A 22,982-nucleotide genomic window follows, 5' to 3' on the forward strand; every position below is an offset into this window, starting at 1 on the left:
TGGTAAGTCCACTGAGTCTGTGGTCTGGGGTTCAGCCATCCTGAGTGGCTGGACAGCTACATTCCAGGTAAAGCTGAGAAGGAGATGGCAGCTCCAGTGACAAACTGTTGGACTGGGATTCAGGTTTTTTACTGAGTTCACAATGACTCAATGGGCTAATCCTCCCCCGGCAGACACTGGGTTCCCACATGGGCTCTGGTTCATGTCCTGGCAGCTCCACTTCCCATCTAGCTGCCTGCTTATGGCTTAAGAAAGCAGTCGAAGACAGCCCAAAGCCTTGGGACCCTGTACCCACGTGGTAGACCTGAAAGAAGCTCCTAGCTCCTGGCTTCATATTAACTCAGCTCCAGCCATTGTGGCCATTTAAGGAATGAACCAGCAGATGGAAGATCTTTGTCTCTCCCTCTCTCTGTAAATCTGCCTGTCCAAATAAAAATAAGTAAATAAATAAATATTTTTAAATAAGTCTTTTACTGAGTCTCCCATTACAATTGGCACATCTGAACAGACATCTGATAGACCCAGGCGTTCAACTCAGGTATCTTCACTGAAAACAGAAAAACGATTGTGCTTATATGATCTCCATGGATTCTCTCCAGTGCTGAAAAGAAGAAAAGTCAAATTTTTGACATGAACAAGCATTCTCAGGAAAGATTTGGTACATAGGTTACAGTAGTCCTTTCAAAATCCTTTTGATAAATATCATGATGGTTGTTTGATTCAGAAAAGTGAACCTTCCAAAGAAAACAAGCAAAAAATAAATAGGTAAATAAAAGAAGTTTCATTGCCAGGGACAAGATTTCTGTTTAATGTAACCTCAGCACCACCTGTAAGTGAGGTGCATGTCCAGTGTCATCTGCTTGAGATCACTGCTGACTTGAGTCTGTTCCCAATGCGCCTAGTTGGTGCTTGCAGCCTTTTCTAGATCACTAAATAACAAGAAACAAGAGTCTGTAAACATGGGCATTGGTCATTATATAAGGGTCTTTATTTCTTTTAAAAAATAGTGTGTTTTTAGACATTTATTTTAGAGTATGGGAAGAGAGTGAGAGTGTGCTAAATTGCTAGTATCTACTGTCTGCTGGTTCACTCCCTACAATACTGCTAGGGCTGGGCTGGGCTGAAGCCAGGAGCCAGGAACCCCATCTGGGTCTCCCACATGGGTGCCTGGACCCTAAATATTTAGGTCATCACTTACTGTCTCTCAGGTGTGTGAGTGAGAATCTGGACCAGCACTTGACAGTAAGCAGGACTTAACGGCACTCTAGCTCACCATGAGTGTTGGCTTCCCAAGAGGAGCTTAGTCCTCTGCACCACAGTACTTGTCCTTGTCCATTATGTTGATTTCGTTGCTGCTTGGGTTTACATCAGTTGGTGTTATCCTCATCAGATACTTTCAGTGAGAATGTCAAGTATTCTATAGAGGACTGATACTCACGTACAACTTGCCATCCCTCCCTGTAGCTAAACTCGAGGGGAGGGTCCCAAGCTGAGCTGTCTCGCCTACTGCTCTTTCTGAAGGCCTCAATGGTAATGTCTATGACCACCTTAATGCGAGAAGCTGGACTATGCTTTGTTCATTTCTATATTCCTTCCCAGGTCCTGGCTCAGTGTTTGTCACAGAGTAAAACATCAGTAAGTGCTGCTGGGCTGTAAGAACCTGTGAGGGCATGTATCATTACTAGTCTTCCCCAATTTTCCCCCATCTAAGTAGCCATATTGTTAAAGACAAGTAATAATCTCAAGGTGCAAAGTTTAGGAATTGCCAAAACCATCCTCATAAAATAAAAAATAACTTGAAAAAATAAATAAAAAACCATCCTCTGACATAAATTCTGAGTTTGAGGTTGTCTTGGGCTGTCCTTAGGCTTAATAATTCATCAGAAGGATATGCTGTTACACTCATGGTTGTAGTCACTTGCAGTAAAATCCTGTAAGGAAAAAAAAGCAAACAAACAAACAAACAAAAGGGAGAGGCACATTAAATGGAGCCCAGCCAAGTTGTGTGTTGAGAGCATCCAGTTGTCTTCTGCCAGATGACCTGTATACTGTCTTGTCTTGGCAAAGATTTGTGAGGAAATGCATGGAATGCTGCTAACCAGAGAAGCTCACCTGAGCCTCAGTGTCCAGAGCTGTTACTGGCACTTGGCTGAGACATGGTGAACATCCCAGTGGCTAAGTGCAGTTTCTGGCTCCTCCAGGGGTTGAGCTGATACAGTTGTGGCCCAAAGTTCCAAGGGTATAAAATTGGAGGATGAAAATGCAATATCATGCCTTGAAAAGCTATATAATCATTGCTTAGCTATTGCTAATACGGCCCTTTCAGTAGACTGAGATACTTAAAATAATTTACTGCTGAATAAAATTGATACTTTCAGAAGACAGTCACACTTACCTTGTGAGTTCTAAAAGTGACCCATTTTTTAAAATTTATTTTACTCTTACTGTAAAGTCAGATATACAGAGAGGAGAGACAGAGAGGAAAGATCTGTGCATTGATTCGCTCTTCAAGCAGCCGCAACGGTAGGAGCTGAGCCGATCTAAAGCCAGGAGCCAGGAGCCTCTTCTGGGTCTCCCCCAGGGATTGCATGGTCTCAAGGCTTTGGGCTGTCCTTGACTGCTTTCCAGGCCTCAAGTAGGGAGCTGGATGGGAAGTGGGGTCGCTAGGATTAGAATAGGCACCCTACGGGATCCTGACGCATGCAAGGTAAGGACTTTAGATGCTGGCCTACCATGCTGGGCCCTAAAAGTGGCCCATTGTTGAATGCCACTGAAGTTAGGCTACCCAGTTTGAGCAACCAAAGTTCATGATGTCAAAACCAAAAACCATGGGACCAATGTTGTGGGATAGCAGGTAAAGCCATTTGTGGTACTGGCATCCCATATGGGCATCAGTTTAAGTTGCAGATGCTCCACTTCCAACCCAACTTCTTCCTGATGTGCCTGGAAACAGCCCAGGTCCTTGCGTATGGGAGATGCAGAAGCTTCTTGCCTTTGGCTTTGGGCTGTCCCAGCTCCAGCCATTACAACCATTTTGGGAAAGCACCAGAGGATGAAGATCTCTCTCTGCCCTCTCCCACCACTACATCTTTCAAATAAGTAAATATATCTGAAAAGAAAATATCACTTCTGACTTCTAATAAGATAGGCCCCCTCCTTCAAATTTTTCTCCTGTCTTTTATACACCTTATTTCTCTTCCTAGTTCAGAGTCCATTTCTGATTTCCTACTCAATGGTTCACTGCTCAAATGACTGAAACAGTCTGGCCTGGACCAGTAAAGCCAGGAGCCAGGAACTCCATCCAGGTTTCCCAAATGGGTGGCAAGGACCCATGTAGTTAGACCTTATTGTCCATTGTCTTTCAAAGCAGATGGACAGGAAGCTAGATCAAAAGCAGAGCTGCCAAGAAGCAAGCAGGTTCTCCAACATTGGATGGCAGCACAGCAAATGGAAGCTTAACTCACTGCACCACAACACTAAGGCCTTTTGCCTTTTTTTTTTAATGTTTATTTATTTCATTACAAAGTCAGATATACAGAGAGGAGGAAAGACAGAGAGGAAGATCTTCCGTCCGATGATTCACTCCCCAAGTGACTCCAACGGCTGGTGTGCGTCAGTCCGAAGCCGGGAACCAGGAACCTCTTCCAGGTCTCCCACGCGGGTGCAGGGTCCCAATGCATTGGGCCGTCCTCAACTGCTTTCCCAGGCCACAAGCAGGGAGCTGGATGGGAAGTGGAGCTGTGGGGATTAGAACCGGCGCCCATATGGGATCCCGGGGCATTCAAGGCGAGGACTTTAGCCGCTAGGCCATGCCGCTGGGCCCGCCTCTCTTTTTAATCTACCCTCCATATTGAAGTGAACTCAAGTTTCATGGTTTTCAGTATTTTATGCTGCTTTTCATTGTTTTAACTGAAGTACCCAAGAAGAGGAAAGAAAATGTTTGCTTCTGTTGCACCTCTGAGGTTCAGGTTCAGGTGGTTCCATAGTCTGGTGCCTGCGGAGGATGGTCACAATGGGAGCAGAGGAATGAGCCACGGTGAGCCAGGAGGCAGAGCTCAGTTAGACACAAATGCTAACCTCCAATGTGGGTGCCCGGGCCCAAAGACTGGAACTATCCTTCGCTGTTTTCCCAGTGCACAAGCAGGGAGCTAGATCAGAAGCGGAGCAGCTGGTAAGTGAATCCACGCCCATATGGGATGCCAGTGCTGCAGGTAGAGTTGATTAACCTAAGTCACTGTGCTACTTGAGCTTATGATTTAGGTTTGAATTAAGAGTGGAAAAAGTACATAAATCTATGCTTCCTTTACCACTTTTAAGAAAAGCTAATAGGAGAGTGCAGAATTGCAGCTAGAACATTGATCTTCAAATCAAGCAGCCCTGGATTTTCATCCTGAAGAGCTCACATTAAAAGCATTCCTTCATGTGAGTGTTTAGTGTTAAAAAAAAAAAGTGACAATGAAACATATTGCAAGGTTAGTAGGATTGAAATAAAATCACACACAGAATATCCAACTCAGTATGTGGCATCCAATAAGGCTTTGTTTTCAAATTTTGTAGCATATTAGGATAATCTGGTAATCTTGTCTTACACAATCAGACATTCGCTTAATTGATACAAGGTGCAGCCTGGGGACTGGGAAGGGAAGAAAGTGAGTGTGAGACAGAGGGCTATCTTCACTGCTTTCTCAGGTGCATTCACAAGCAGCTGGATCAGAAGTAGAGCAGTCACAAAAGAACTGGAGAACTCAAAGTGCACATTGCATAGCCAGTATGGAATGACTCTATAACATAAGATTTCAACTATATGACATTTCATGAAAGACAGAACTAAAGAAAAGTGGCTGCCAGGTTTTTGTCATAATACATGATAATACCCATTTGTCAAATGTATGGAACTATGGCCCTTGGTTAATAATAATGTTTCAAACTGGTTCACCCCTTGTAACAAATGATCCACATCAATGCAGGATGAGGAAAGGAAGGTATATTTGGAAACTTATTTTACTCAATTTTTTTTATAAACCTCCAATTGTTCCAAAAATTATTCTGAAAGAAAATAGTAACTAGTATTGTCTATGTAGTTATTTAACAGTATGGAAAAGTTCAATGTTAAAATTGACCTATAAGAACTATGGAATTATGATCTCTGATTATAATAAAAATTTCTTAATGCTATGAAAGTGTTTCTTTTGAAAGATTCTTCCATTGGCTACTTCACTCTCCAAATGCCTGCAACAGCTGGGGTCTGCCAGACTGAAGCTGGCAACCAGGAACTCTGCTCAGGTCTCCCAACTGGGTGGCAGGGACCCAAGTACTGGAGTCATTTGCTGCCTCGGGTGTACATTAGAGGAAGCTGGATTCTGAAGTAGAGTAAGACTTAATTCTTGGCATAATACACTAGTGTATCCAGCTGCAGCTTAACAGTTGGTGCCACAGTGCCCACCATATTAGCTATGATGGGAGGACAGGGTGAGAAAAAGAGGGAGAATGAGAATACCATTGGTTGAGTCATTTCCCCAATCCTCTGAACAGCCGGGGCAGGGTCAGGTTGAAATCATGAGCCAGGAGCCCAATTTAGGTCTTTGGAGTGAGTGGTACAGAGTCAACCACTTTGGGCCACCACCTGCAGCCTCCCAGGGTGCACATGAACAGGAAGCTGCCACTGGAGGTGGAACGGCAAACTGAACCCAGTAATTCTAGTATGCAGTGTGGGCATCCAAGCGGCATTGTACTGCCATTCCAAATGCCTACCCTTGCCACTATTTCTTAGGCTGCAGGTAAAATACACTCCTCCTTAAACTTCAGAAATTGCTTATACTACATAAAAAAATGAAGTATTAAAACTTTAAAAAAAGCCAGTATGCTGAATCTTCTAATGGTTGAGTCATTAAAAAATTCAACTCAATATCACTACTTAGTTTTCTACAAATTGCTATACCTTTTCCACTCCCCAGATGTTCAGAACAGCCAGGACTGGGCCAGAATGAAGCTAGGAAGCAGCAACAGCATCTGGGTCTCCTATGTGGGTAACAGGAACTTAAGTACTTGAACCATCACCAGCTGCCTCCCAGTGTGCACATTAGCAGGAGTTGGATCAGAGGCAGAGCTGGGATTCAAACCCTGGGGCTGACTGGGGCTAAAGGGCTAACCCATGGTGTCAAACACCCACCTGAAAGCATCTTTTTTTTTTTAAAGCTTCAAGATTTATTTATTTTCTTTGGAAAGGCAGGTTTTACAGAGAGGAGAGACAAAGATCTTCCATCTGCTAGCTGACTCCCCAAGTGGCCGCAACAGCCAGAGCTGGACAGATTCGAACCCAGGACTCAGGAGCCTCTTCCAGGTACCCCACACTGGTGCAGGGTCCCAAGACCTTGGGTCATCCTTGACTGGTTTGCCAGGCCACAAGCTGGGACCACAAGCTGGATGGGAAGCAGAGCAGCCAGGACTTGAATCAGAGTCCATATGGGATCCCAGTGCTTGCAAGGTGAGGTTTTAGTCACAAAGCCACTGTGCTGGGCCTGAAAACATCTCTTAAAATCTCATCAAATTACATCACATGGGGCTTATGACAGGACAATTTTGGTAAGAATGAAAATGATAAAGAATGTGAAAATCTTTAGAAAGCAGTGTTAACATGAAATTAAGCCAAGTGAGGTTTTCAGGGGCTCAAGTTCCACATGTATTCTAAGGAGACTCTGTATAAGCCTGTAAGACCAACTGAGTATGTTGGCAGTTTTGCCATCAGTGATTGGGTTTATTTCAAGATAGGAACAGCTTAATGCTGAGAATTTATTGCTTCATAGTTAGAAAGAACCGTTAGAAAATTTCTGGTAAAAATGCATATAGAAAAGTCATTTTAAGCTCCAGAATCCATTTTCAAATACAGAAATGTTCATTAAAATTAGTCTTAAATGTCAAATATCTGAGTACAAAGCACCTAAAAACAAAAAATACAGAAAAGCACACGATCAACATGATTTACATATTGCTCCATTCTAAAAGTATATTTCTTTTTCTCTAAAATATCCTATTTACAAAGTGTGTTTAAAATTGCATTTTATAAGGCACATATCAAATGTAAATAAACCACTGAAGAAGTTTTGTAAGATCTATCTCCCTTAGGACACTTTTTGTCATTGCTGAACAGTTGAAACTGCAAGGCACCATCACTGCCGCGAAAGAGCGCGGGACCGCAAGGGAAGGAACATCTCACTCGAGTTCGAACAAGGAACCTGCTCTTCTAACTGCAGCTCTGGCGGCAAAGGGGGAGCCCCGGGGTCCCCAGGTCTAGGAAGTGTGGTTGAAGAGAAGATGGTGTTTTCAGTTCTGCCTACTTCTAGGACAGGCAAATTCAGAGAAGAATCTGTTGAGAAAAAGGGAGCTGTGCTGGACTCTCCTTCCGGATGGTACATGATGGAGGCTCTCCGTTTCTCAGAGTAGCTGTTCTCATCGGAATTGGATCTGGACAAGATATTTGTGGCTCCACCCGGGAACGGCTCACAGCTGCTGCATTTCAGTCCTATGAGTGAATGATCCAGATGTAATAAAAAATGACCAAAACCCCAAACAATACAATTGCGATCAACCTTCACCTTTGGAGCTTTTCAAAGACTACCAGCCAGTTGCCACACAAACGAATTTTAAACAGCTACTTAAGTATTCATCATAATCCATTTCAAATCTACCTGCCTTTATGCTAAGAAAAGTCACAAAGTATTCACATTTTCTAGATAAGGATACAGTCTGAATGAAGTTAAATGGCATGCTATGATTCACATTTCAATGTACTTATAAGACTCAACCACTGAAGGAGCCAAAACAATAAAGCAATCCCTAAAATTTTTCATAAAATAACAAACAGTTTTCACAACCAATAAACATCCTTTAGCATTCAGATACAGAAAATTTAAGCTGATAACAAATGAACAGGGCATATGATAAAATTTTATCAGCAAGAATCAGCAACAAGTGAGGCCTGAATCAGCTAGGGGGATTTGACTGGTCACCTGGGATAGTATCTCACTACTACAGATGAGGAAACAGAGGCATTGAACAGCTAAGGAGGCCCACACTCCAGGATGACCTCATGGCAAAGTGACAGCTTTCCACCCTCACTGCTTAACTGATCGTGTCTGTCCCATCAAAGCATCTCATCATATCCAAGGGTATGGCTGACAATCACTTCCAGGTTTTTTTTCTTTTAAGATTTATTTATTTATTTATTTTAGTTACAGAGTTACAGATAGAGAGGGAGACACACACACAGAGGGATCTTCCATCAGTTGGTTGACTCCCCAAATGCCTGCAACAGTCAAAACTGTTAGGCAAAAACCAGGACCCTGGAACGACATACAGGTTCCCCACACGGGTGGCAGGGACCCAAGCACTTGACCATCACCTGCTGCCTTCCAGGATGCATCAGTAGGAAGCTGGACGGGAAACAAGTAGCCAAGACTTCAACTGCTACTCTGATATGGGATGCAGGAGTTCCTACTAGTGGTTTAATACACTGCCCAATACCTGTCCTGTATTCATTATTTCTATCCCAAATGACACAAATCATTCTCTTATGTGTGGCTCACAAGGAGGAAATCTCCAATGTGTGCTAAAACCAGCAAGAACTTAGGCTAAGAGCTCACTAAGGGCAGAACCCTAAATTACGTATTTGTGTATTCCCAGAACCTGGAATGGCTGGAGTAGAGCTATGCTACATGTACATGTGCCCTAGAGAAGGAGAGGAAGTGGAAAGGTGGGGATTACATTGTGCGAGCATTCCTGTCAGGAGGCATGTGCCTGCCACGAGTCCCGGGAAAATGGCAGAGGTAACTCTGTTATTCCTATAATCTCAGTTCCTACGCCTGTCCCATCTTGTCAGGCAGAGTGTATTTCTAGTGGTTAAAGTCAGGTATATTTATACAACATGATTCCTACAAACATATGCCAACTGCATCTGTGATCAATTGGTAGAAGACAAACTAGCCGAGTTGGACTTAATAAAATTCTCTACCTATATACTGTCCTTTTGTGTGATCCATAATATTCCCAGAGATTCTGAATAGGTTAATTTTACATTCTACTGATTTAAGAAATAAACCCTTGGGATCAGTGCAGTGGCTCAGTTGGCTGATCCTCCCCTTGCAAGCACTGGGGTCCCACGTGGGCTCTGGTTTGTGTCCTGGCTGCTCCACTTCCTATCCTACAATCTGCTTGTGGACTATAAGGGCAGTGGAGGACAGCCAGGGTCTTGGGACCCTGCACCTGCGTTGGGGGCCAAAAGGGGGATCCTGACTCCTGATTGGCTCAGCTCCAGCCATTATAGCCACTTGGGAAGTGACCTAGCAGATATAGGATATTTCTCTGTAACTCTGTCTTTCCAATTAAATAAGTAAATCTTTAAAATAAATAAATAAACCCTTATGGACTTGGGGTTTCATCATAATAAACTTTGTATAAATGCTATTACTATACAAATACAAAGAAAATATTGAGTGATATTCTACCTTTGCAATGTAATGACAGTATTAAGGCAAAAAATGCAAACCAAATATTAATTCTGAAGCTTAAACCTTTATTTTTGAGTTTTAAAAAATTTTACTTTTGCCTGAAAGGCAGGGAGACAGAGACATCTTTCATCAGCTCATTTTCCAAAGACCTGTGCAGGCCAGGCCGGGTTAGGCTGAAGCCAGGAGCCTGGGACTCAGTACAGGCAACTGTCCTGCACAGGTAGCAGGGACCCTCAGTACGTGCTAGCAGGAAGCTAGACCCACAAGTGTAGCTAGCACCCAAGCCAGGCACACCCATAGGCAATGTGGGGCTCTCAAGTGGTATCTTACCTGCTGTGTTAATGACTGTCCCTGAAGCAATAGGTCACTTCTCATTTGTTGCTTTTGTGCATATATTCTGCTTTGCTTTTGCATTTTTAAAAAAGATCGATTTATTTCAAAGATAGAGTTAGAGATTCTCCATCTGTGGCTCGTTCCCTAAATGGCTGGGCCACACAAAAGCCAAAAGCTTAGGAAGCCATCTGGAGTCTCCCATGGGAATGTCAGGGGCTCAGATGCTTGGGCCAACTTCTGTTGCCTTCCCAGGGGAGCTGGAACCAAAGTAGAATGGCTGGGACTCTAACCAGTGCCTACATGCGATGCCAGCATCACAGGTGGCAGCTTAACCCTCTGTGACACAATGCAGCCCCTGCTTTTGCATTTTAAAAAGCCTTATTACACTTAGATTAACTCTTAGGAACCTAGGACATCTTACCTTTCAAATGTTCTAGCTTGATATTTCTCAGCTTCAGCACTTCATCTGTAATCTTCTGTATCAGGAAGTTCTGTGTTTTTTCTCGTCGAATAGATTCAACGAGGGTGTCTAGTCCTCTGGGGTTCTCTTGCAAGTAGTCTAACAGTTTTCCAGCTCTCTTTCTGCTTGACGTTCGGCAAGAAATTTCTTCAGTGTCTTCTCTACTGAGTATTTTTTTGGCACGTAGATGATCAAAATGCCTCTCAGCTATGATTTTCTCACACAGGTATACACGCAAATTTTCTAAAGCCTGAAAGAGACACAGTACATGCTTTAGTATTGTTTCCCAAAGCCTAAGGCACTCACATAGGTGATGGATTGTTAGCTCAGGATCTTACCTGCTGTGAAGCAGGGGTCTGAGCTCAGGGACCCTAAAAGACGTGCTAATTAAGATGAAGGTCTGTGCGGATACAAGTACGTCCCATACACTCCTCCATCAGTTCAACCCTTCTCCAGTTTCACCTTTAAAAAGCCACCAGGCCACTGACAAGGGAGGCCCACGTGCTGGGAGCCAACAGTACTGTCCACTGTTAATTACCACTTAGCAAGGAATTCAGAATTAAAGACAGGGAGGAAGTTCTCACAATCTGTTTAACTCCCATGTTTATAATGACTTATTCCATTTCCCTAGGGTAACATCATTAACAAAGTATCTTAATTTAAAAAGCCTCACCTGTCTTTGAGGTCTGTAAGAGAAATTGAAACTCGACCTCGGGATTCCAGGATTCCGGGCCTTGGGGCTGGGGGTGGTTTGCAATTCCCCGCAGCGTGGTGGCAGTGGCAGGATGCGGGATCCGATGCTGGGGACTCAGGCCAATGCCACTGCCAAAAGGCAGTGACTGAGTCCTTGGCTTTGGGCTGCCATTGCACCAACTGGTGCCAGGCTCTGCCTGCTGGCCACCCAGCGGCAAGCTCTGGGGTTCTTACGATATGAAATAGCTGCTTAGGGACACCTATGAATAAGGCCAGCTTTAGTGTAGGTGAGACATGAATTCTTGGTGATTACCAGTAACAGGGTCAGGAAACTTTAGGGCAAGAGTGGACTGAGACCTGATGGTTTCGAAGGGAATGTCCAAAAGATCTCTTTGGGCCAGAGTGATTTACCAGCCAAATTAGGAATCCTGAGATGGGCTGTTAGCATAGAGCATCACTGACTGCCACGCACCAGTCCACACCAAAGCTGTGGATGGGGGCCTGTTGGGCAGGGCTAGGTACCATTACTTGACTGGGTGGTGGAGCAGTGGATTGGTCTCATTTGGCAGGGTCAAGACACCAACCAGTACATGAGAGAATTTAGTCCAGAGGTAAACTCTGTGGGGGAAAGGTGGGCCCAATCCTATGGAAATACAAGTCCCTCAGGCTAACTCGTGAGCTGGGGTGGCGATGGACTAAGCTAGGAGTGACCATGGCACCTGCCATCACTTACGGGTAAAGGAACTGATGGCAATCTGGCAGATCAAGATAGAACCACCCGAAGGTGCATCCTAAAATAGGATGTGGGTGGCCGAGATGCAACCGGAAGGGGGCAGACTGGGTAGGGTCAAGCAATCTTCAACTCACAGAAAAGAAAACAAATCAGGAAAGAAGTGTGGGTGAGGGCTGGTAGGGCTTTGCCACATCAGATGGCAGAGGCTGGCACTGGGGACCAATTCTGTTAAATCAAACGCTAGAACCACCTGGAAAGTGCATAGTCCAGAAGTTGGAGTGGCCTAGTAGAGAGATAGTGGGCACCTCCCTCGTGGTTAACCACTCCCACTGGAGAGCACGAAAACCAGAACACGGGCAGGGGTAGCTAGACAGAAAGATAGGTGCCAGTATGTGTGTGGGCTGGATAGTAGGTTGGTTGGGTTGAACCAGGCTTCAATGCCCATTGACAAGTACGAGAGCTAAATGGGATGTGGGACAGACCCAACAAGCCTGCGGTACATACTGGTATGCATGGGAACTAGGGAAGGGAGCAGGCCTGGTGAGGGTTATGGGGAGTTGCCCCAACTAGCTGTAGCTCCCACTGGTTTGCGTGAGGACTGAGTATGAAGTGGGCAGGATCCAACAGCAAGAGCCAGACTGGGTTGAGGGCCAGTCAGGAAAAACCACTGTTCCTACTAGGACAGGAGGTGAACTGAGTGGTGCTGGCTCGTGGACCCACTGGTGTGCGCTAAATCTGGCACTGGGAGAAGTTCTGATGGAGGAGCCTGGGCAACTCCTCTGGCAGGACACAGACCCTGCAGGTAAGCGCAAAAAGCATGAAAGGAAACAGCCCAGACCAGGTCATGGAGGGAGTCCTACTGGCATACATTTGGCAAGGGTTGGGGGCAGACCAGGCTGAATCAGTTCACGTCATCCACTGGCTATTCCGGACGCCAGAACAGTGTGGGTCGGGCCAGATTCGGTCGCAACAAAAGCAGTACACAATATGGAATGCCAGGGTGAGGTTGCCTGTGCCAGATGTGACACAGCGCCCAACAGCACACGTGAGAACCAGGAATGGAGTGGGTAGAACCGGCAGGGGAATAAGGGGTGGTTCCCTTGCTGGACAGCTACTCCCACTGGAGAGTATGAGCTGGGATGGGGGCAGACCAGTCTGGGCAGGGCTACAACACCTGTGAGCCTCATGTGGATTGGATCAGGGAGAAGCCAGGCTGGGCTGATTGATCCTATTGGTATAATCTACAATTGGAGTGGGCGAGGGTTTTTTGGGCTTAGCCACAGCAGAAGCTGACACTGGGGGCTAATTCTGTCAAGTTAAACCACAGAACTACCTGGAGAGTGCATAACCCGGGAGTGGGAGTGGCCTGGGAGGGAAATAGAGGGCTCCTTTCTCTTGGGTTACCACCCCCACGGAAGGGCACAAAAACCAGGACAGGGACTGGGGTGGCTAGACAGAGGCAGCCAACATCTGTGCGGGCTGGATAGTTGAGCTGGTTAGATAGAACTAAGCTTTAAAACCCATTGACATGTACAATTGCTGAATGGGATGTGGGACAGACTGGGCTGGTCTGCTACACATACTGGCAAACCAGGGCAGGGGGCGGGTGCTGTGGGGGTTATTGTGGGTCGCTCCGACTAGGCTTCGGCCCACACCGGTCTGCGTGAGCGCTGGGTATGTGCTGGGCAGAACCAGGCTGGACTGTAGCACCCAGTGGTTCCAGTGGAGGATGGGGCTGAGAACGGAACCAACCCAGCAGTTGCAACCACCAGCTGATCGGGGCAATGGACTGTGCCTGGCCCTGTACTTGCTAGTACATACAGGAATCTGGTCTGGGAACACCTCAGACAAAGTTTCTTTGGGGATCCCTCCAGTCGAACTGCTGGACTCAGAACCCTAACCATGAAAAGACAGAGGGCAGAACAAGTAAACCTCAGCTATATGTTGGCAGCGAAACTCTGGGCAAATGGAGACTCCAAGATGGACTATGTCAATCAGTGGATTCTTCAACGACTTCATCGTGCTTGGAGTGGCGAGATTGGCAGCAATTCATAACTGTTGAACTATCGAAACCACTTGGGAAAGATCCTCGGAGCATGCCCCACATCAGGGACCTGGGGTGGGTGGAAGACTGGGTGAGGCTTCTCCCTTAAAATCCCCTTTTACACCAGATATATGAAGGAAACAATTCGGGAAAAAAAAAAACTCAACCTCAGGGAATTGGAAGGGGGTGTGCGCCTAGAGCAGTAGCAAGTGTTGGAAAAATGGAAGAAATCAAGAATACCACAGGAAACAAGCTTGTATGTACAAAATGTAATTAGCAAGAAATAGAAATCCACACTGGTCTCCATAAACTGTGTCAGTAAGTTGATGTCACTGATCGTATTTCAGCACCTCTCTACTAGGTAAGTGTTTTTGGGTAACTGACTTCTCTGTGCCTGTCTCCTCCTTGGCAAGAATACATAAATACATGCAAAAAACTTAGAAAGGTGCCAGTACATAGCATCAATACATGTCAGAGACTATGACAGTCATAATTCAACTGATTCACATCTATTAATCAGAGGAGCTAAAGGTAATGAAAGGTCTCAGAGGCACAGAGCACTTTAGCTTGTCACGGATGCCACCACTTTCTGGGTGGGGTGAGGGAGGCTGACATCCTGGCTCAGGCAGTCAGGGAAGATCATGATGCAGGCAGGCTGGTGGGGAGGAAGGCCAGCCACCTGGCGCCTGTCTCAGAAACAGGGGCTGGGATGATGGCCACACCTTTTAACGGGGTATTAAGACTACCTTCTGGGACCTCGGCATAATAGCCTAATGGCTGAAGTCCTTGCCTTGCAACCACTGGATCTCATTTGGGCACCAGTTAGTGCCTTGGCTGCTCCACTTCCCTTCCAGCTTCCTGCTTTTGGCCTGGGAAAGCAGTCAAGGATGGCCCAAGGCGTTAGGACCCTGCACCTGTGTGGGAAATCCAGAAGAAGCTCCTGGCTTTGGATCAGCCACCTGGAGAGGGAACCAGTGGATGGAAGATCTTTCCCTTTGTCTCTCCTCTCTGTAAATCTGACTTTCCAATAAAAATAAATAAATAAAGAGTCCCCTCCCCCGCAAAAGACTACTTACTCTGCCACACCTTGGCCTCTAGGTGAATTCATTTGATCCCACACTTGCATTTCTAGCTCTGAGCTACCTTCTGAACTCCTGACTTGTAGATCTCAATGCTATTTTGACATTTCCACTTACTAACCTGATCCCATTCTCCAGTTCAACCCTCAATTCTGTCACTGAGCTCACTGTTTCTTTTCAAAATTGCTCCTGAAATTTTGCTCCATTCAAATCACCATCATCTTTCCTCCGCATAAATTCCAGGAGTCTCCCCGACACTTCTTCCTGCTTCCACTCTAGCTTTTCTCCATACACAAAATACTCAGGAGGGAAAATTGAAAAAGCAGAACCAGGGCCCGGTGTGATAGCATAGTGGTTAAAGTCCTCGCCTTGCATGCACCGGAATCCCATATGGTTGCTGGTTCTAATCCTGGCAGCCCTGCTTCCCAACCAGCTCCCTGCTTGTGGCCTGGGAAAGCAGTCCAAGACGGCCCAAAGCCTTGGGACCCTGCACCCATGTGGGATACCTGGAAGAGCTCCTAGCTTTGGATCAGCGCAGCACTGGCTGTTGCGCCCTCTTGGGGAGTGAATGATCAGATGGAAGATCTTCCTCTCTGTCACTCCTCCTCTCTGTATATCTGCCTCTCCAATAAAAATAAATAAATCTTTAAAAAGAAAGAAAGAAAAGAAAGAAAGAAAAAAAGAAAGAAAGAAAGAGAGAAAGAAAGAAAAAAGAGAAAAGAAAAGAAAAGAAAAGTGCAGAACCCAACCAATAACTCCCCACCAGGAGAAAACTCAGGCTCTGCACAGACTGGCTGTAGTCTACCTTCTTAACTTTACTCCAGGCTAACCTCTTTTCCAACCGCCTTAAGTCATAAAGGTCCAGCTGATTTTACGGTCCATGACAAATTATTCTCTCTAGAATTTCTTCCCCAGTTCTGTAATATCCTTCAGGAACCAGATTAAAACGTAACCTCCACTGGCCATTTTATATTAAGGAGATTTCCTATTATTGCCTTAGCTCATGCTTTTCCCTGTCATAGCACTTATAATTTGTAATTCTACATTTGTGTGTTTTTAAATCTAATGACCTGTATGTTTGCCTAACTGGCAAGAAACAGGTATATTGTTTTGTTTTTAAGATTTTATTTACTTCAAAAGCAACCTGTGTAAGTGCACTATTTGGGTGATTTTATGTGTATAAAATCTGAAAAGATACACTGTAAATACAGTCATATATTTGTGACACCGCTTACTTCCAAGGTAGGGATCTGGGTGGCCAAGAGAATAATTTTTCTTTTTTTTCTTAAAGATTTATTTATTTTATTACAAAGTCAGATATACAGAGAGGAGAGACAGAGAGGAAGATCTTCCATCCGATGATTCACTCCCCAAGTGAGCCACAACGGGCCGGTGCGCGCCGATCCGAAGCCAGGAACCAGGAACCTCTTCCGGGTCTCCCACGCGGGTGCAGGGTCCCAAAGCTTTGGGCCGTCCTCGACTGCTTTCCCAGGCCACAAGTAGGGAGCTGGATGGGAAGTGGAGCTGCCGGGACTAGAACCGGCGCCCTTATGGGATCCCGGGGCGTTCAAGGCGAGGACTTTAGCCTCTAGGCCACGCCGCCGGGCCCGAAAATAATTTTTCTTCACAACATACTATTATACCTTTAAAGTTTGAAGTTTGCGAATATATTACTTTTTTAAAAAACTACATTTATTTTTATACAGTTTCATAGGCTCTGGGATTCCCTAAACCCCTCCCCAAACCTTCCCCCCACATTGGAATATATTACTTTTTAAAAGGAATACAATGATAGTGATGGAATAATAGAGACTACCATATTCAGATGTGAAGATACGTTATAATATGCATCCCTACTTCCAAATCAAAGACAGACTCTCAATGAAACTGTCAGACATATCTAGACAAAGGGATGCTGGACTGTCTGACATTGCGTGTATCAGCAATGTGGGAGCACACTTAAATAACAGACTGATGGAATTATAACTCCTATGAAGGACTATATATATATATATACATATATATGTACATACACATTGGGAAAATCAGTTGGGGGTGGGAATTTGGGAGGGAATCCCAGATTCTATGGAATTGTACCATAACATTCAAAATTCAAAATAAAAATTCAAAAAACAAATAAAAGGAATACAATAAAATGTTAGATATTAAAAAAAAAAAGCAGAGGAAAATGGGGGAGGGCGGGTAGGAGGAAACAAGTGGGAAAAGGGAAGAGAGACAGAGACTGACTGGATAATAGATCTTTCATCTGCTGATTCACTCTCCAAATGGCTGCAATAGCTGAGACTGGGCCAGGCTTAAGCCAGGAACCTACACTTAACTCTATCCAGGTCTCCCATGTGGGTGGCAAGGGGCCTAAGTATTTGGTCCATCCTTTGCTATCTTCCCAAATCATTAGCAGGGAGGATTGACTCAAACACGCACTTTAATAAGGGATGCAGGTGTTGCAGGCAGTCATTTAACCTCTTGTATCACCATGTTAGCTCCCAGAATCAGGTATGTTTTATTCAACAATCTCTATACACTGCAATTACCATAGTGCCAAGTGTTGGGTGAATGCAAAATTTATTATCCTCATTTTTTAATTTCAAAGCCAAGAATATAGTCTGGTGCCTAAGATACCAGTTTGAGTCCCAACTCTGGCATCTGACTGCAGTTTCCGCCTAACGCAGAATGCAGACCCTGTGAGGCAGCAGGTGACGGCTGAAGAAACTGGAACCCTGCTACCATACAGGAGACCTGGATAGAGCCCCACTAGAAGGGACGGTCAGACAGGAGCTCTCATTCTTCCTAACAAACAAAACTCTTTTCAAATTAGGATTGGCTCTTAGTTTTGGTTTTTGAGCTGTTAGAAGCAACCACAGCATCAAGTCTGACAGCAGCATGCATCTTCCATGAATTAAACTGAATGAAAATCAGTCAAAAAGGTGAGAAAAACAACTAGAAGCAGCGCAGAAGGTGGGAACTGTCAGGAGGAGGGCTGGGTGTGGGTACAGGTATCCCACCTTATTTGAGGTGGTTATGCCCCAAGACCTCCAGTGGATGCCTGAAAGAAGCACTGTGGCACTGCCACAGTTGGTCTGGTAACTTGAGATGGCTACTGAGCCATTAATGAGTGAGTACTGTATACAGCATGGATATACTGGGCAAAGGAAAGATTCATGCTCTGGGCAGGATGGGGCAGGACAGCACAAGATTCCATCATGCTACTCAGAACAATGTGTATTTACAAACATAGGAAATGCTTAATTTTGGAATTTTCCATTTACTATTTTTAGACCTCAACTGACCACAGGTAAGAGAAAACAAAACTTACAGATGAAGGTCTGTTATATACCAGTCATCAACTTATCAGGCAGCTTTGGGAAAGAGATAATTAAAAACTAAATTTTTTTTCTAAAAAAAAAAAAGACTTAATGGAAAGGCAGACTATGAAGAGAAGGAGAGATAGAAAGATAATTTTTCATCTGCTGGTTTACTCCCCAAATAATCACAGTAGCTAGAGCTAAGTCAATGCAAAGCCAAGAGCTTCTTGAGTCTCCCAAATGGGTACCGAATTCCAAGGCTTTGGGCCATCCTCGTCTGCTTTCTCAGCCCATAAGCAGGGAGCTGGACGGGAAGTAGAGCAATCTGGACACAAACCACTGCCTATATGGTATCCTGGTGCTTGGAGGTGGAGGATTAGGCCGCCAATTAAGCCATCAGACCAGGCCCCCAAAATTCAACTTTTGACAAAGGGAGCAATCTTCAGGATCTAAAAGTAAGATTTCCAGTAGAAATTTGGAAATAAGCACTTGGAGTTCAGGGAGAAGAAAGTTCAAATAAGTGGATGACATTTTAAAATGTTCTGAAGTCACAGACAATGCTGAAAATATCATGGGAAAAAATATAAAAACCAGACCAAACCGAACATATGTTTTTTCCACAAACTTCCTGAAACCTATTCAAGATCTCCTCTAGGTTATATAATTATTTCTTTCAAGAAAATGTATTACCCCAGCCATGTGTTGGCAGTGAAAATCTGGGCAAATGGAGACTCTAAGGTGGACAATGTCAGCCAGTGGATTCTGGAGAGATTCCATCGCGCTTGGAATGGTGAGACTGGCAGCAATTCAGAACTGCTGAACTATCGAAACCACTTGAGTAGGACCCTTGGACTAGGACCCACATCAGGGACCCTGGGGTGGGGGGTGCTTCTCCCTTTAGCTCCTCCCTTACCGCAGATACAGAAAAAAAAATGTGGAAACAATGGTCAAACCCACTTTCCTGTAGCCCTCCTTTGTGCCCTAATCAACTATGTAAAGATTATCAAAATAAAATAATTTAAAACAAAATAAAATGTATTATTTTTTATTTATTTAAAAAGGCAGAAAGAAAATAGATCTTCCCTTTACTGGCTCACTCCTAACATGCCAGCAAGAGCCAGCAATGGTCCAGGCCAAAGTCAGTGCCAACTCCATCAAGCCAGGAACTTGAGTCATTATCTGCTTCCTCCCCAGCACATCAGCAGGAAGCTGAGACCCAATTCCAGACACTCTAATGGGATGAGAGTATCCCATACTGGACCTGCAACCCTTACTCCAAAAAACACCTATTTCTGACACAGGTGCAAGTGAAAATCATAGAAATGGATAACATCAATGAACTATCAGAGAAAATAAAGATGGGAGGCCACTCTCCCAAAAGTTTGTATATGGGTCTTATTTCCTCCCATTTGACATCCCTCTGGCTTTGTTCTAACAGTTGTAAAGGGAGCTTGGCAACTATTTCCTTTAAGAGATGTAGTAAAGATGAAGTAAGAACATTATAAACTGTGGAATATAGGCCTATCTCTTGAAATTCATGGTTTTAGTGGCAATCATTCTGAAAGAGACAATACTTATTATTTTCTATAAGCTGAGTATTCCTAATGTGAAAATCTGAGGTGCTTTAATATCCGCACTGATGTGATGTTAGAAGATTCCACACTTGACCTCATGTAATGGGTCACTGAAAACAGGTATATCAAAAGTAACACATGAAATTACCTTCAGACTATGTGCATAAAGTATACCTGAAATGTAAATGATTTTTAAAAAATAAATTATTTTTTGAAAGGCAGAGCATCAGACAGCAGAAGAGAGATGAGATCTGTTACATTGCCTGACTCACTCTCCAAATGGCCACAACATCTGGGATTGGACTAGGTGGGAGCCAGGAGACAGCAGCTCCACCCAGGCCCCCCACCCGGGTGTCAGGGGTCCAACTACTTGCACTGTCTTCCACTGCCTTCCCAGATCATGAGCAGGGAGCTGCACTGCTAGTGGAGCAGCCACAATTCCAAGCGGTGCTCCAATATGCCGTACTAGTACTGCAGGTGCCCATAACCCTCACACCATAGTGCCAGCCCCCATAAAGGAATCTCATGTTTCACACTAAAGTCCCATCCCAAAGATAGCTCCTTAAGGATATGTAAATATTCAAGGAAAAAAACCCTACATTTGGAGGCGCTCTGGTTCCAAGCATTTCATCCAAAAAGTACTCAACCTGCAGCAATCATCCCCTATCCTGGGGGCCCACTTCAACTAGAACGTGAGGCAGCAGTCTGGTTTTCTTCTTCTGAGAACAACACTCTCCATAAACCTCTGCTGCATGAGGGAAACCAAGGCACAGCACCAGCCATGTCCAGTGAGTCATACCAATGCTAACTGTCAAGTTCAGGGTCATTCATGAACATCCACGGGCAGCTTGGGGAGGCCACCTGAGACAGAGGCCCTCGAAGAGGCTGCTGTCCTGTCCGCCAAGGACGATTTGGTAAAAGCTCTGCAGGTGCAGAATGCACTTCAAATTTGTTATTTTCATCTGTGAACATACACAACCTTCTAGTGGAACCCAGAAGGGTCTCACCCGGTGAAAGAAAAGGGAACCTCAACAATGCCTAGGTCGCTCTGCGCCAGCCTTAGCCACTGGACACCCTCAAGGCCGATTAGTTAGGTGAACGGAGCAGTGATACGTGTGCACAACTCTGCCCCTATTTAAATACGTGGGCGTTTGCTTACTAGGGGAAATTCCAGGCCACGCTTTCAGCTGTTGAGTTTCCCAGAGCCCCCTCTGCTGAAGTGTCACATTACTGGCTCCACCGACGGGGATCCTGCGTCTGGAGCAGCTTGGGCTCTGGGGGAGACTAGGATCGGGGGGACGGGACGAGCCTGCTTGGGTCGGAGCCGCACTTCTCTTCAGATGAGCGCCCGGGGTTCAGGGGGGTCGTGCCGGAGGGGGGTGAAGCCCTGCGTCGGACAGATCCTCAAAGATCTCAAACTCTGCGTCTGGACGGACACTAACAGGCAGCCGCGGGGCCCACGCGGATGCACGGCTCGCTGCCTGTCCTCGCTTGCCTGGACCTTCCGCTCCTCCGCCCTGCAGGTTCCTCTTCGTCCTCCCACTCCGGGTTTCCGCTTTCCTCCCCCGTGAGGGGATGCGGCCGGAGCCCGCCCCCGGCTCCCTGTCTGCGGCGCAGCCGGGCCCAGATGGCTACTCACGTCCTTCTTCACTTCAGTCAGGTCCTCCTCGGTGAGGGAAGGCGCGGTGGACTCCATGGCGGAGGAGGGACACGGCGCCGCTTCCGGGTCCCAGAGCTTGGACCTCACGGCCCCGCCCCAAGTGGGGACTTCGGTCTCGGAGTAGACGAGGGAGAGAAGGGGAAGCGGATTGGAGGAGGAGGGGAATTTGGCTACCCCTTGAAAAAAAGAGGGGCTCGGGGTTCAAACCTGCGCGCTTCCGGCTCCGTCTCCGCGAGCCGACGGAGTTGGCAGACCCGGGCGCCGCAGCGGGGAGCGCGGAGCTCTGAGCGCCAGCCCCGGGCCGGGCTGTCCGCCGGAAAGGCCCGCCCCTTCCTGCGGCGGCCAATAGGTGCCAGCCACGCCCCTGTGGACCCGCCCCGGGGACGGCACGAAGGGCACGCCCCCGGAGGAGCCGGAGAGCGGCCGCTAGGTGGCGTCGCAGGAAGGCAAGGTTTGTGGGGGGAGTCGCGCGTCTTACAGTGGTGGTCCCGGGCCTGGGTCTGTGCAGACTGCTGTGGCAGCGGTGCTCCCGGGCCTCGGTCTGTACAGACTGCTCCCGCAGCGGTGCTCCCGGGCCTGGGTCTGTACAGACTGCTGTGGCAGCGGTGCTCCCGGGCCTCGGTCTGTACAGACTGCTGTGGCAGCGGTGCTCCCGGGCCTGGGTCCATGCAGACTGCTTCCTCTGGTAGAGCTGAGTCTCTACTTTTCACGACCAAGTGTTCTCCTTTTCTCAGACCGTGCTGCACAGTTTCAGGTGGCTGTGTTTGCTCATTCAAGTGTGTGAAGTATTTTTGGTCATGAACAGAAGCGTGTGTGTACACATAGCATAACTGTAATATTAAAGAAATCTGTGAAACAGAAAAATAAACCACAGTACCAATTTTATTCCTGATGTATTGCATACATGCATTAAAAAGCATGTTATTCTCATTTTAAAAAAATGATTTAGTTATTTTTATTTGAAACAGTTTTACAAAGAGAAAAGGAGAGACAGAGAGCTCTTCCATCTGCTGGTTCACCCTCCGAATCACCTCATTGTCCAGAGCTGAGCTGATGTGAAGCTAGGAGCCAACCCTGTGGGTGCAGGTTTACAATATCTGGCCCAGTCTCTGCTGGTTTCCCAGGATAAAAACATGGAGCTGTGCTTGGAGGGGATAGAGAAGGAAGAAGGGGCTGAGGGAGGGGAAGCACAATGGCTCAATTGGCTAATCCTTACCTTTCAGGCACTGGGATCCCATATGGGAGCTACTTTGTGTCCCAGCTGGCTCCTTTTTTTTTTTTTTTTAATTGGAAAGGCAACTTTACAAAAGGAAGCAGAAACAAAGATCTTCCATTCACTGGATCACTCCACAAGTGGCTGCAATGGCCAGAGCTGAGCCAATCCAAAGCCACGGGTCAGGAGCCTCTTCCAGGTCTCCCACGCGGGTGCAGGGTCCCAGGACTTTGGGCCATCCTCTATTGCTTTTCCAGGCCACAAGCAGGGAGCTGGATGGGAAGCGGAGCAGCCAGGATATAAACCGGCACCCATATGTCATGCTGGCTCATGCAAGGTGAGGATTTTAGCCACTAGGCTACCGTGC

General features: G+C 46.0%; 1 protein-coding gene and 1 long non-coding RNA gene across 3 annotated transcripts in view; one reads left to right on the forward strand and one right to left on the reverse strand.

Moving 5' to 3' along the window:
* Window positions 1–6,974: 6,974 nt before the first annotated feature.
* On the reverse strand, window positions 6,975–21,712 carry BCL10 (BCL10 immune signaling adaptor). Its single transcript, XM_004582082.4, has 3 exons — window positions 21,382–21,712; window positions 10,258–10,546; window positions 6,975–7,519 (listed from the first exon to the last, which is right to left on the reverse strand). The coding sequence occupies exons 1-3, from the start codon at window positions 21,436–21,438 to the stop codon at window positions 7,167–7,169; spliced, it is 699 nt and encodes a 232-aa protein (XP_004582139.2). The 5' UTR covers window positions 21,439–21,712; the 3' UTR covers window positions 6,975–7,166.
* Window positions 21,710–22,982, forward strand: part of LOC131478560 (uncharacterized) — a 217,982-nt gene continuing 216,709 nt past the window's right edge. For both annotated transcript variants that reach the window (XR_009244548.1, XR_009244549.1), the window contains exon 1: window positions 21,710–21,853. This is a non-coding gene — a long non-coding RNA (uncharacterized LOC131478560). The remainder of the gene's footprint in view (window positions 21,854–22,982) is intronic.

Source organism: Ochotona princeps, chromosome 2 (genome assembly GCF_030435755.1).
Source record: "Ochotona princeps isolate mOchPri1 chromosome 2, mOchPri1.hap1, whole genome shotgun sequence".
Lineage (NCBI taxonomy): Eukaryota > Metazoa > Chordata > Mammalia > Lagomorpha > Ochotonidae > Ochotona > Ochotona princeps.